Source organism: Pocillopora damicornis, chromosome 8 (genome assembly GCF_964200805.1).
Source record: "Pocillopora damicornis chromosome 8, jaPocDami1.2, whole genome shotgun sequence".
NCBI lineage: Eukaryota > Metazoa > Cnidaria > Anthozoa > Scleractinia > Pocilloporidae > Pocillopora > Pocillopora damicornis.
In genome coordinates, this window is record NC_142677.1 from 11,535,074 (window position 1) to 11,547,784 (window position 12,711).

The 12,711-nt window shown below is 36.8% G+C and overlaps 2 protein-coding genes across 3 annotated transcripts; one reads left to right on the top strand and one right to left on the bottom strand.

Moving 5' to 3' along the window:
- Window positions 1-750: 750 nt before the first annotated feature.
- On the bottom strand, window positions 751-6,971 carry LOC113682515 (mediator of RNA polymerase II transcription subunit 18). The gene is made up of 7 exons (XM_027199677.2): window positions 6,491-6,971; window positions 5,381-5,444; window positions 4,130-4,252; window positions 3,940-4,018; window positions 2,781-2,867; window positions 2,207-2,253; window positions 751-1,704 (listed from the first exon to the last, which is right to left on the bottom strand). The coding sequence occupies exons 1-7, from the start codon at window positions 6,648-6,650 to the stop codon at window positions 1,656-1,658; spliced, it is 609 nt and encodes a 202-aa protein (XP_027055478.2). The 5' UTR covers window positions 6,651-6,971; the 3' UTR covers window positions 751-1,655.
- Window positions 6,972-6,973: 2 nt separating this feature from the next.
- On the top strand, window positions 6,974-12,711 carry LOC113682547 (uncharacterized). 2 transcript variants are annotated; one of them, XM_027199706.2, is made up of 9 exons: window positions 6,974-7,135; window positions 7,373-7,436; window positions 7,675-7,708; window positions 9,159-9,257; window positions 10,042-10,105; window positions 10,413-10,764; window positions 10,931-11,015; window positions 11,676-11,741; window positions 12,232-12,711. In XM_027199706.2, exons 1-9 carry the CDS (start codon window positions 7,075-7,077, stop codon window positions 12,310-12,312), a joined length of 906 nt encoding a protein of 301 aa, XP_027055507.2. In that variant the 5' UTR covers window positions 6,974-7,074; the 3' UTR covers window positions 12,313-12,711. The 2 variants fall into 2 exon arrangements, with proteins under 2 accessions (XP_027055507.2, XP_027055508.2); XM_027199707.2 differs by having other exon boundaries at window positions 9,159-9,248.

Below are 12,711 nucleotides of genomic sequence, written 5' to 3' on the forward strand. Positions count from 1 at the left end.
TCCTCAACAGGGTGGGGTAAAGCTCTTCCGCTCAGAGGGTGCGGAAGATGTCGACTTAAATTTTTCGCAAACTTTAATCAAGAAGTTTGAAAATAGGCCATTTCGATAACTCCTCTTAACATATTTGAAAAAGTCGATTTTGGCGCAGTGGTTTTGACCAGGAATATTTTCTAATTCTGCAAACACTACAATAGACCAAGAGCCTGAGTAATCTCCAGATTGTTTGAAGCTGGCTTAAGATAACCCAGGGTTAATGCGAAACCTGATTTTGGATCTGAAAGCTTTAAAAGAATATTCAGTACAATTCCCTTTGTCTACAATTTTATAATTGAATGCCTTTAAAAAAAAGAATGAAGGAAATTGTCCCAAAGAGGCTTTTTAAAAAAAGGATAATGAAACCCACATTAAAATTTTACCCTTGGTTAGCCCTGATCAGCCTTTGAACAACTGGGCCCAGGAGGCTAAGAAAAATGTACTGAGAACAATGATGTGAGTCACTGCTATGATAATTGCCAAACTATTTTTTCTCATTGATAAAGGGGTAAGTTTCTAAAGAAACTGTGATGCTGCGTCAGTGGGAGAGTATAGGAGAGTACATCTGCAAAAAAGTTTGGTGAAACTGAATAATATAACAACTCTAACAGAATTTTAAGTCTAAAAAAATGAAAAACAAAAAAGTTGGTAAATATTTCTTAAAAAAGAACATAAAACTGTGTTTCTCACATTAAATAAAACACTCATCAGTTCCAATTTAGGTCCTTTTCATTTATTGTTGGCCACTTTGGAATAAATAAATGTGAATACATGGCAAATTTGCATAACAGTTGATTAATGCTATGTAAATATAGGCCTATGACAGTTAAACAAGATTGTCCTGATCATAATTTTAAATATTGCTATTGGTTCCGCCAAACTAATGGAATCAAGTCCTTGAAAGAAGATGTGGTACTCTTGTACCTTATTTATTAATTTTTTTTTCATTAACATAAGGTTAAAAGAGAAAAAAGCATTTTAGTCCCAGTAGACATGTTAAAAGTCAGTATTGCAAGATTTCATGTTACAGAGTAGTGCACTGGAGGTGAAAGGGAACCTGAGGGTTTATCAATAGTTGCTGCAGTTGTACTGTACTTTATGGTTAAGATTAAACTCTCATTCAGGACTATTTTTCTCCAATGAAGCATCAAGTGCGCAAGTGATTGGAATGCATCTTGCAGAAGAACAAGTCCTGCAGCATGATGTTATGAAGCTCTATGCGTTTATGCCTCCAGTGACTCAAGGTGTTATACATTCTCAGAATTGATGTTGAAATATTAAAATGTTCCATCAGAAGAACAGTTCCAGAAGCACAAGGTGATGAAGCAATATGCTTTGTCTTTCACCTTTTCCATTCAATTTGAAGTGTCATCACCATTAGTTTCACTGAAACCTGTCCATTTTTTAAAGGATCTGATAATTTTTGTTTCAAAAACCCAAGCTGAAAAAAAAGACCATCAACATCATGGACCTTCTTCAACATCAATGAATCTTTGCAAGAATTGAAATCTTGACAGACCACATCTGGATCACTTCTTTAGAAGCACACAGCTCTCTTCCAGTAGTGAGTTGGTGATAGTAAAGCCATATGAACCATTGAAGGTTACCAGAACTGTCCTTTGCTATGTCATGTGTAGTTTTCTGTGATCAACTTTCTCTAGGTGAACTAGACTAATTAATTGTGTCATGGCAAATAAAAAGCTTAGCTGTGTTAAGACTATGGAGTTAGGCAATCAGTAATTATATTCCCCTCAAAGTAGAACCAAGAAATTCAACAAGGCAAATTTATAACTAAATCAATCAAATCTGAACACAAACTTCTTTGGGCCTTCACCAGCTTGGATTTAAAATTTAGCGATTTTCATTTTATTTTGAGCCCTGCCCTTCTTCCATACCTAGCACACAACCCCCCCCCCTCCCCCAAAGATATATTCAAATGTAAAGATTCCCCCTCTGCAATGAGACAGAGGAAAAATACTCCTGATGAAATGTCTGTATAAGACAACTTGCATAAAATCATGAACATCCATGCATGCACGTTGATTCATTTAATATAAAGCAAATTGTCACCAAGCACAAACTTCCTTCTTAGGGGACTTAACACTTGACTTAAGAAACCCTGCAAATTGCCTTTGGCATTAAAAAAGGATAACAGTTTTTAAGAAAAGGATACGGCTTCAAGTGTTCTGCAAAAGCCTTTATCTCATCAGCCAAGGTGTCCTACAGAGAGATCAGATACTTAAAAAGTTTCTTGTCACATTCTATGGCTTCATTTTGAAAATGCCATTCATAGGAAGCTGTTCCAAATAAACTGTCTATATCCACCACTTGACAATTTTACCACCTATTACTAGTACATAAAGAAAGCTAGATGTGTATTTTTAATACAGTTCTTCAACAACCTAATGTGTTGTTCTTTCATAATTATTATTGAAGGAAAAATAAAATATCAGGGTTTCCCCAGAACAGATGGGACCCAAGACCTCTTGGATTTTACAGTCTGATGCTTTACCACTGAAGTACAAACTCACAGTACTACTGAAATTGTTGATCCCATCAGTATATTGAATGCTTGTCAAATATAACCTTATACATTTTCTAGCTCACCAAAAATTTGTCCATGGCTCTCTGAAAGAGTATTGGACCCCAAAACCTCAGATCTTGGGTTCATTCCTTCTGGTGAACCCAATTTTTTCTTTAATTTTGACTAGTGACAAATGAAAAACAGGGTTCCTTAGTTCTATTACCTGTTGCACTGTGGTCATAAGACTGATTTCCACAAGGTATGATTCTGAAATAGGATGGGATGATTGTGGATCATTGACACCCACAACCTGTGTATAGAGAGCAACAAATACAACATGTCCATAAAAATAGCAATTTACACTTAGATAACAGATTAACTACTGGTAGAGACACTTTTTATCACTTGTTCCCTCAAAGTCATATGAAAAAGCCAGGCTTAAGTCCTTCCTCTATGATGTTGTCATGTTTTTTGTATATAATAACAAACTATTAAAACTAATTGTCCTCACTGTCTGTTAAACATTTTTGTAATGTAAGCTTTGAGATTTTGAAATTAACATTTAATTCCTAAGATCTGATTGTTTATTCTCTCCTCTAGTTGCTACACATTTCCTTGTAAATTAGTTATGAGAATTTGGAGTTAGATCAGAGTGTTTTCCCTAGCAAGTTTGAGTATTCTCATGACCTGTTTGCTAGATAATTTCTGGATATTATGGGGAGAAGTTACATGTTAATCACTCCTGGGAGTTACAGTATTTAAGTCAATGGATATGACCGGGTTGATATTCTTCTTAATTCCCAAAATGTTTCTGCTTAAAATTGTTAAGACAGAAAGTAGAATTTCCCTTTTGGTCACTGCTAATGGTAAAAGGATTAACAGAGGTTGATTGAAGATGATGTGGAGAAGAGTGATCCTAAATAAAATCAAGATAACCCTTGACATCTTGCTAACCAACAATTACCATCAGTAAATGCAGAACATATTGAAAGCATTTGTACTGTCATGTAGGTCATGTAGTTCATGCATAGCTAACAGATATCAGTAAGGCAAACTCTTTACCCTTTACACTTAAACATCAGTATGCAATTTCTCCATACTGTTCTCTATACTTTTCCTGAGGTCTGACATGGAGAGTTTGTTTAACAATCAATAGCTTCTTTAGCTGGTGATCATTTTCTCTTTTTTGTGACCTTAATGTCTGATTTATGGGCAACTATACCATCAAGGAGAAATTAGATGCTACTCACTTTTTGGGGTTAGCAGAGGTAATTGGCTCCATTAATAACAGTGAAGTTGTCTTACATGCCAATAAGTACAATTTAGCAACCACAAACCTACAGTTTAAATGCTCATTCCCTCAATAAAAGGCAGTTACTTACTCTACAAACTTGACTGACAGTGATTCGCATGTGTCCTTTGATAAAATAATATCCCTTCAAGACAAATTCACTCTCATACCTATTAAAACCGGAGAAAGAATTAACATTTAGGGTGCAACTAAGTTTACTACTAAATTGTTGCATATTTACAATGAAAATAAATCATGAAAGAAACAATAAAATTACTCACCTAAATCCAAGTTCTTTAAGGAAAGTTGTCAGATTGTCACTTGTTGACACCTCAACACAACTGCGTAACAGGGTGCTCCTACTTTTATCACCCATTTCACTTTGGCCAACATAGCGTAACTGCCTGTCAAGAAAAAAAAAAAAAACTCCAATAAGTGTTTAACATGTAACTTCTCCAAATAATACCAATACATATCCAGCAAACAGGTAATGAGAATACTCAAACTTATCAGGTGGAGGTTATCTTGATTTAACACCAAATTCTCGTAACTTAATCAAAAGAAAATGTTTACTAGCTTGAGGGAAGAATTAATAAACAGTTCATGAGAGTATAAGGGTTGATTGCTTTTGAATATTTAGGTTTACTTAGTAGTATATAGTGCATTTGAAGGATTTACGGAACAGTTGAACTGCTACATTCTCCTTCCAGATTGCCTTGCATTTCCTTGTGAAAAACAAGGAGATTTTGTTTTTGCATCAAAGTAATTTATAATGTTATTTCATACAGTCCTTTACTGAAAAACCTAAATAGTACGTATAGACAATTATGTATTCTCAGTTTCCCTTTGAGTTATTTTTTTTAATCAATGGATTCTTGCTTCAGTGCTGTGATTTTAGTCAAAGTAGTACTTTAAGCAAGGATAAAAAACAAAAAATCAACTTTACTTTCATCACTATTCAACATCTACAAAATAATGCAGTATAAGTTAGAATGAAAAGTAAATTCTTAGTGCAATGTTTTTTTTTCTCCACATATGGTAAACAAAAACAAAACAAAACAAAACAAATATTCAAAAGTAAATGTTCTCAGCCTCAACAGAGAGTGCCACATTTCAACCCCTCTTCAGTTTCTGGAAGAAAATATTCTTATCAAATTCCTTCTCTGTCACCTCTCGTTTTTCAGAAGCAATAGTGTTGTTGTCGAGAATGAGCACCACCTTTCCATCTTTTCCTGTGTGCATCTTTTACACACTTCCCTTGTCAATCCCTTCATTCCTGAGATCTCATTAATAATTCTCCTTACTATCTGACATACAATATTTATGATGTTGGTTTAGAGAATTTAGTTCTAATTGGATTAATTAGTATTGCCCTAACTAATGTTTTCTTTATTCTCTTCACATGTTTGCTCAATATTGTATTGATATTGTAAGGAAGAATTATGCATCAATCACTTAGAGGAGTCAAAGTGTTTTATATCTATACAAAGAGAGATCATTAGTGACAGATCAGTTATGAGCTAACTGCTTACCATGGTGCTTTGGAGTCATCTAGAGAGTGTCGTGCTCTCAGCGAAACACTGTTCCCTGGACCACCTTGAGAGCAAAACAGTAAAATTAACAATAGAATTTAAAACTCACACAAAAAAAAATTAAGTATCCATGTATTTAATTACAGGTTAATGCACTCAACGAGGGAATCATCAGGATTAACCTACATGAGTTCACTAATAATGAATGAGATATTTCAATACCAGCCTTGTGCAGTATTGAAAATTTCAAGTTCATTGTTTGTGAATGAGTACAGGTAAATCTCGATAATTCACAAGCAATGAGTGCAGCAACTTTTTTATTTTCAAATTTAATACACTGCACAAAGAAACACTGCACTAAGATCACTATAAACCAGTCAGCTGAAGCCATGGTTTAATAACAGCAACGTGTTGAATTTACACAACTGCTATTACACCACAATAATAACATCAAGGAGGTTGTTTCGTCACAACCCAGTATGACACATGGTGTGAATCAGCCAATCAGAAAATCGGAATTCGTACAGTGTAGGAAAGTTGAATAATAATACATTATCATAATACATTCTCATAAATTGGAACTTGACAATTACTTAAACCTTTTTTTAACTGTCATGAACACAAAACCTTTTGACTCATTCTAAAACTCAGTGGATAATGTTCCATAAAAGTCATTCAAAAAGTAAATAATAATTCTTATAATAATGATAGTCATAACTATAACGATAGATACAATAATGATGCTAATGATGATAATGATGATGATATGATTAAGGTGAGAACCATAATAAAACTGAGGAAGGTGTTGGGTCAACACAGGGCAAATGACAGCATTACCAAATTGCAAAAAGAAGCGTAGAAATACTCATCTTAACTCAAATCGAGACATTTTTTTTAACAGTTATCCATGAACTCATTGTATGCGTGGAACAAGGACCGAGAAAAGGTAGCTTAGCCATTTTAAGGATAAAAATACGTTTCTCCAGGAATGGGTTGCAAGAAACCGAAAAAGCGTCATTTTTCCAGGTGATGATGGTCGATGTGTAACTTAAAAGAAACGTACAATCTTTGTATTGCTCTTATCGCGTGAAGAAAATAGCCTTGTATTACCGAGTGAATATAACATTTCACGATCTGCAAAGGTCGCAAACTGTCGAGATGCACCATCACACAGTCCTCTGAGTCTATGCAAAAGCGTGCTCACGGATTCCTTCCCCACGCTTCCTTGAAGAAAGTATTCAAGTTGATTTTGCCTTCCAGCAACCGCCATGTTTTTCCTTAATACTCGCTTATACCGAGAATTCTACGATTAAATCGCGACAATATCCCGAATGTTTCCGAAAATCCTTGGTTTAAAATATCCTTCGACGTATCAACGTCTAAATTTTTCCCTTAGATTCTTCGAAGTTTACCTTTAAGAAGAAAAGGTAGTTTTAAATGTTTAAGGAAGTAGCGAGATTACAAAATTTCGCGCTGAGTTAAAGGATGATTTTCTTGTATTCCGATTGATTGGCGCGGAATCGCGCGGGACTGGAAATCGGTCCCAAGACCCCTTGCGTGACTACAAGAAATGCGAAAGGAAAGATTTGAGTCACAGAGGACGCCATCCATCGAGGAACAGACGGAACACCAAAAGACCTTTGTGGGAAACACCACCTAGTAGCGGAGCCCTACGAGGCTGTAACATCAGCAACATGACCACGACTGAAGAGCCTCAAGTCGAAGAGAAACAGTCAGTTGAGAAGAAAGTTGTTGGTGAGTTTGCCTTGCGCGTCGCGATATGTTGCATGCTAATAAAATGAAAGCGACATCTCGAACATGTGCGCCGCAATAGCGTGAATATGAATTGTTAATGGATATTGTCACGATAAGGTTTTCTGGCCACATGGCATGTCCTTATTGCATAGATTGTGTTCCGTTTACTTTTATGGTGACAGAGAGTGGTTCATCTCGTTTTACTAACCGTCTGACGTGGCTTTTTCAATCTTTTAGCCAGTAAAGTGAGCGGTACAGTGAAGTGGTTCAACGTGAAGAACGGTTATGGCTTTATCAACAGGTTAGTTCAAAGAAATTCTTTTCTTCTCTTGCTTTCATCAGGGTTTATTTTGCTTTCTAACTCTTCAAAGTCGTTCGTTAATTTTCTTTGCTGAGAATCGAATTTGAAATTCGTAGTTTGGGCGCGTTGATGGCGAGAGCAAAGCGAACTTCGTTTCGCAAGCCACGCATAGCTCATTTGCATCCTCCAATTTGTCCCACGCATTGCAATGATCTCGTTTTGTTTTTCTTCCCCCTAGAGATGACAACAAGGAAGATATATTTGTTCATCAGGTAAGTTTCTCAACCAATTTAACTGTCTGGAGAATCAAATAAATGTCATTTTGGTGTAAATTTCAGCACCTAAGAATTGTAAGGTTGACTTTTTGTGATATTAAGATTTGAAGGCGGTTTTAAATGATTTCTCTCAGTTCCTTTTGTTTAATTCACAACCTGTAGGTGACTGTGGCCACAACGTAGCCATTTTCTTAAACTTTATCTTTGCTTTTCGTTTTCTGATCATCCGTTACCTATGTTTTTAGACTACGAGGGTTCATCTGTATATTTAACCCACTCAGGCTAATTGAATTTAAACAGTTTCAGAAATACATTCAGCGTAAATTTCTTCGTCAGTGTCATTGACCCAGAAAGAAATGAAACCTTGACATAAGGGCAGTTGAACTGGATCACTTGACTGGAAAGAGGAATTAGGTTTGATCCAAGTTAGTTCTACTTTGATAGCATCAGTCTTCATTTACTCCTCTCCCTTCATAAAATTAAACGAATATTAGGCTTTTTGAAATTGAGGACCTCTCGGCAAAACATCTTCTTGTTTTGATCTGCCACAAAGAAGCTTGTTATATTGGCTACCAAGAAAAGTTCAACATAAATGAATCACCTGTGAAATAATGAACTGGAATTTGAAATCTGGCCCTATTGTAAAAACTATTATGTGGTTTTGCTGTAACATTTAGTCTCCTCACTAGATTTTGGAAATGACTGGATTTTATTTTGGATTAATAAAATAAAAAATAATAATTCAAGTGCCATAGTATGTGGAATCAATACAATAAATGGATACAATGTCTAACTTTTTCATATTGTACTCCCAACTTAATTGCTGTGTCATATTTTATAAGTAATACTGTACATGCAATATTCTAACTGGGCAAAAGTGTGTTTTTTAGTTCTTAATTAACCAATAAAAGCTTACCATCTCTATTCCTGATCAAGTTTTAACAATTGCACTCACCTATTAAATAAATTTTATTAAATGGACAGACTTTACATAATTGGATGTTGAATGAAACCATACTTAAATTAATCACCTGTGGGAAAATAAACCATGGTGTAGGTCAGAATAAAGACCTTTGATGGTTATAAGCAGAATGAATAACATATTCAAGTAAATCCAAAAGTTGTTTGCTCAGGAACTGGATGAATTTATATATATTACACTTTAGATCTCCCAGGTCTTAGAAAGCGTACCCTGGTGAATCCATCATGTACATGTAGTCTGACTGCACTAATTGTATTACTTAAATCAAGTGTCAAATTGTTAAACAAAAACTAGTCTAGTCTAAATGGTTAATGAAAACCTCTAAAGTCAAATGATCAGTGGAATCTTTTTTGTGTCTGTAGCTAAATTCTAAAGTTAAAGATGACGCAAGTGAATAATTTAACATCGCTCTTACAATTGACATCATAAAATGTTGAAAATCTCTGTTCTCTTTATTCTCCTCAGACTGCCATCAAGAAGAACAATCCTAAGAAGTACTTGCGCAGTGTTGGAGATGGAGAGACTGTGGAGTTTGATGTTGTATCAGGAGCGAAGGTGGGAAACGTAAGGAAAATGTATAAAAGACACAGTAAAAGATGAATTGAATATATCAATCACATAGACTGGCCAGTCACTTAAACTTGTTTCTGCTTGAATGTCCTGAATGTTATTCTGTCTGTAGGGGGATGCTAGACAGGGCTGTATCCCAGCGGAGGGGACTTTGTTCTATCTTTTGTTGGCCTGAATAAGTAAACTTGTATTGAAACTTTTGAAATATAAAATCTGGGCACCTCGAACTTCTCAGACAATGTGTGTACATCACAAACTAAGATGACCTCAGACTCCCTTAGTTTTGTTTCTTTGCTGGCTGATTAGGTCAATCTGTGCATGGAATTGTCCACTACAGTATGGACAGATATATGGAGGCTGCTGGATTTGAAGTCACTTTGGGCTTTTTCCCTTTTTTTCCTTTTCCTCTGCTTTAACTGTGTCTAACTTCAGCATCGATAGCCCCCTTCCCTCAGGCAGCCTTTAGGCCTCTATCAATTCTTCTAGAAGGACAGCTTTGCTAGGCGCTCTCAAGAAGCAAATGCAATAAATCAATTTTATGGTTCACACGAAAAATTGATTAGTGCAACAATGATATTTTTAATCACAATTTGACTGAAACAAATTTCATACCTGAATGTTATTTTTAAATCTATTCTTGCTTCTTTAGGAACCTTTATCAGATTTCAACAATGAATGCCTTGCACTCAAAACTGAAAAATGATAATGTTTGGCCTTTTTTGTCGTTTTTTTTTCCTTTTCCAAATATTTTGTGCATTGTTTTTCTATCATTTACTAGGGTCTCGAAGCAGCCAACGTAACAGGACCAGATGGGAGCCCTGTGCAAGGAAGCAAATATGCGCGTGAGTAGTGCTTACTGAGTCCTACTGTCAACCCTTCTCTCTTAAAATCCATTTTTTTCTGCTCTCTTCAAATATTCAGTTGTAAATTAATTTTTTTTCCTTGAGAGATGGCAAAAGTCTTCTTACAGTTGTATTTGGTTCAGGCTTATCAAGGTTTTCAACTACAAAGTAATAAAAATAATGAAAATAGTACCGATAATGATGACAATAAAATTTAATATTAGTTGTAATAATAACAATAATAGTAATTAAAAAAGAGAACAAAAAAAACAACAAAAATTGTAAAACGTGTCCATTTTCTCCCTAGCGGACCGCCGAAGGAACTACTACCGCAACTATCGAGATTACCGTCGTGGCAGACGCCGCCCCCGTGGCAGGCCTAATTCCGCTACAAACGGAGAGGTTAAACCTGAGGAGGAAGGCAAGGAGGGAGGGGACTCGGGTGATCAGCAGGAACGGAACGACAACGATGAAAGACCACGCCGGGGCAGGCGCTACTACGGCGGGCCACCCCCCTGGGCGAGACGTCGGCGGCCTCGTCCTCCTCCACGGGATAACGAATCAGGTGATCAGTCCGAGGAGAAAGGAGAAGAGCCAAGAGAGGAGTCAGATGATAAGGAGAAGAGACGGCCCCGTCGTAGACGACGTCCCAGATACAGGTAAGCGTTGTTGCTGTTCTTTCTCCCTTGTTTCTTTTCCCTTTCTTCTTTTTTTTTCTCTCTTTTTTTTTTTTTTTGGCGTGGGTTTTCCCCCCTTTTTTCGACCTATAGGATGTTTAATCTTTTGGTTGTGAGCTAACGTTTTGTGTTGAAATTTTTCCTCCAGGCGCAGGTCTGATGAGGAACGCCCTGAAGGCGATGAACAAGAAGAACGAGATGGTGATCATGAAGGAGGAGAAGACGGAGAAGAGGTAATCAAAAGTTGCTTTCCTCTAATAGTGGTTTTGTGATGACGGAACATTAGGCTCAGCGCGGTCTGGCCAAATCCCCCCCGCAAAGCGTTGTTAAGCGTATTGGAACATTCACGTGGAGACTGCGCCATATAAATGTATGAATGGTGTTATCATTATTATTAGGTTTTCGGTGGCGGAACAAACCGAAACAATGACCACCTGTCAAATTAGTGGCCAGAGCGTGGTTAGCTCAATTGGGGAAATGCTGGACTGTTGTGAGTGAGTGGGTGAAGCTTAATACAAGGCAAACACGGAAGGGCTTATAATGTTAAGGGAGGATATGCCGCTATCTGAGCTTTTGTAGAGAAAGTTGACGTTCTCTGCTAAACGTGAAACTACTTACATGTGTGGGTTTTTCGGTAAATGCTGTTTAAGCGAGGTCTCATCTTGGTCGCGCCTTGGAAAAACGGTGTGGCGTAAGAACTTATTATGGCGAAAAAAAGAAAAGACAGTGAAACAAACCGAGACGTGTCGTTTTCTCGTGAATTAATCAAGACTATGCTTCTATGACAGAAACTTGCGGGTTCACTACATTGTTTCCGATCCAAGGGAAATGGCTTTCACTTATATAAAATGAATGATTAATTGTTGTTTTTTTTCCTTTTGTTTACCCTGCAGCGTCCGGCACAGAATCGTCGCCGTCGTCGTCCTTACCGCAGATCTTACAGGCGCCCTCGTAGAGAGGTAAAAGTGAAGTTGCGGAAAGTCAGTAATTATTTTAGTCTTGATCCTTTGATTGTGGGGTTATGGTAAGATGAACTGGCGCATTATGTAGAGGTGTTCTCCAGACTGTACAATTGTTAGATTTTGGTGCCTCAGAAAAAGGCCTTGTCAAGGTCAAATTGTACCGAAGTCGTTATTTGGTCGCCAGAAATGATATTTACTTGTATTTTTCTAATAAAGCACCGAGGATTTGAATCGACAGTATTGTATGTAAATTCTTACAACTCACTAGACCTTGAACACTAACTAATAGACACTTAAAAGCTTGCTGCAAATTTATTCGCCAAAACGTTAACTAATTGCCTTAGCTTCCAAAACGAGCTCAGCTTGGAGCGCTTCGCATGCAGTCAGGTTAACTTAAGTGGTAGTGGTACTGCTTGTTTTTGTTCCGTTACTTTTTTTTTAAGGAGGTTGCCTTGCTCTTATTCAGATTGTGCCTTTTTTCTAACAGGACGGAGAGAGGGGAAAGGAAAACAGCGAATCCAAGCCTGAGAATGAAGAGGCTGTGAAAGCCGACGGCAACGCCGAATAATTAAGACATGCAGCGCGGAGATTAGGCAACTATGAGCCTCCACTTAATTCAATTAATTAGCTTTGATTCTCTCGTTTTATATTAGATCAGGGAAAAGTTCAATCAGTTTTTTTTTCTTTAATGGTCATCATTTATTTGTTACAGTAGCTGAACTCTCATATGAGCACGTTTTTGTACCGTCCTAGTCATGTCTTTATGGTTAAAACTGTTGCCCATTTTGACGAGCTTTGGTTTTTCTGTTCCGTTTAGATTAGTTACAAGTGAGGTCATAGTTGTTGTGTTAAGTCAACCTTTGTATCTTTAATCCATCTTGCAGCGGAATTCAGTTTGTGTGAACGATCGATTTTTTGCCATCATTTTTTGCCGTCGGAATTAATAAAAACCGTCCGTGAAAAATCA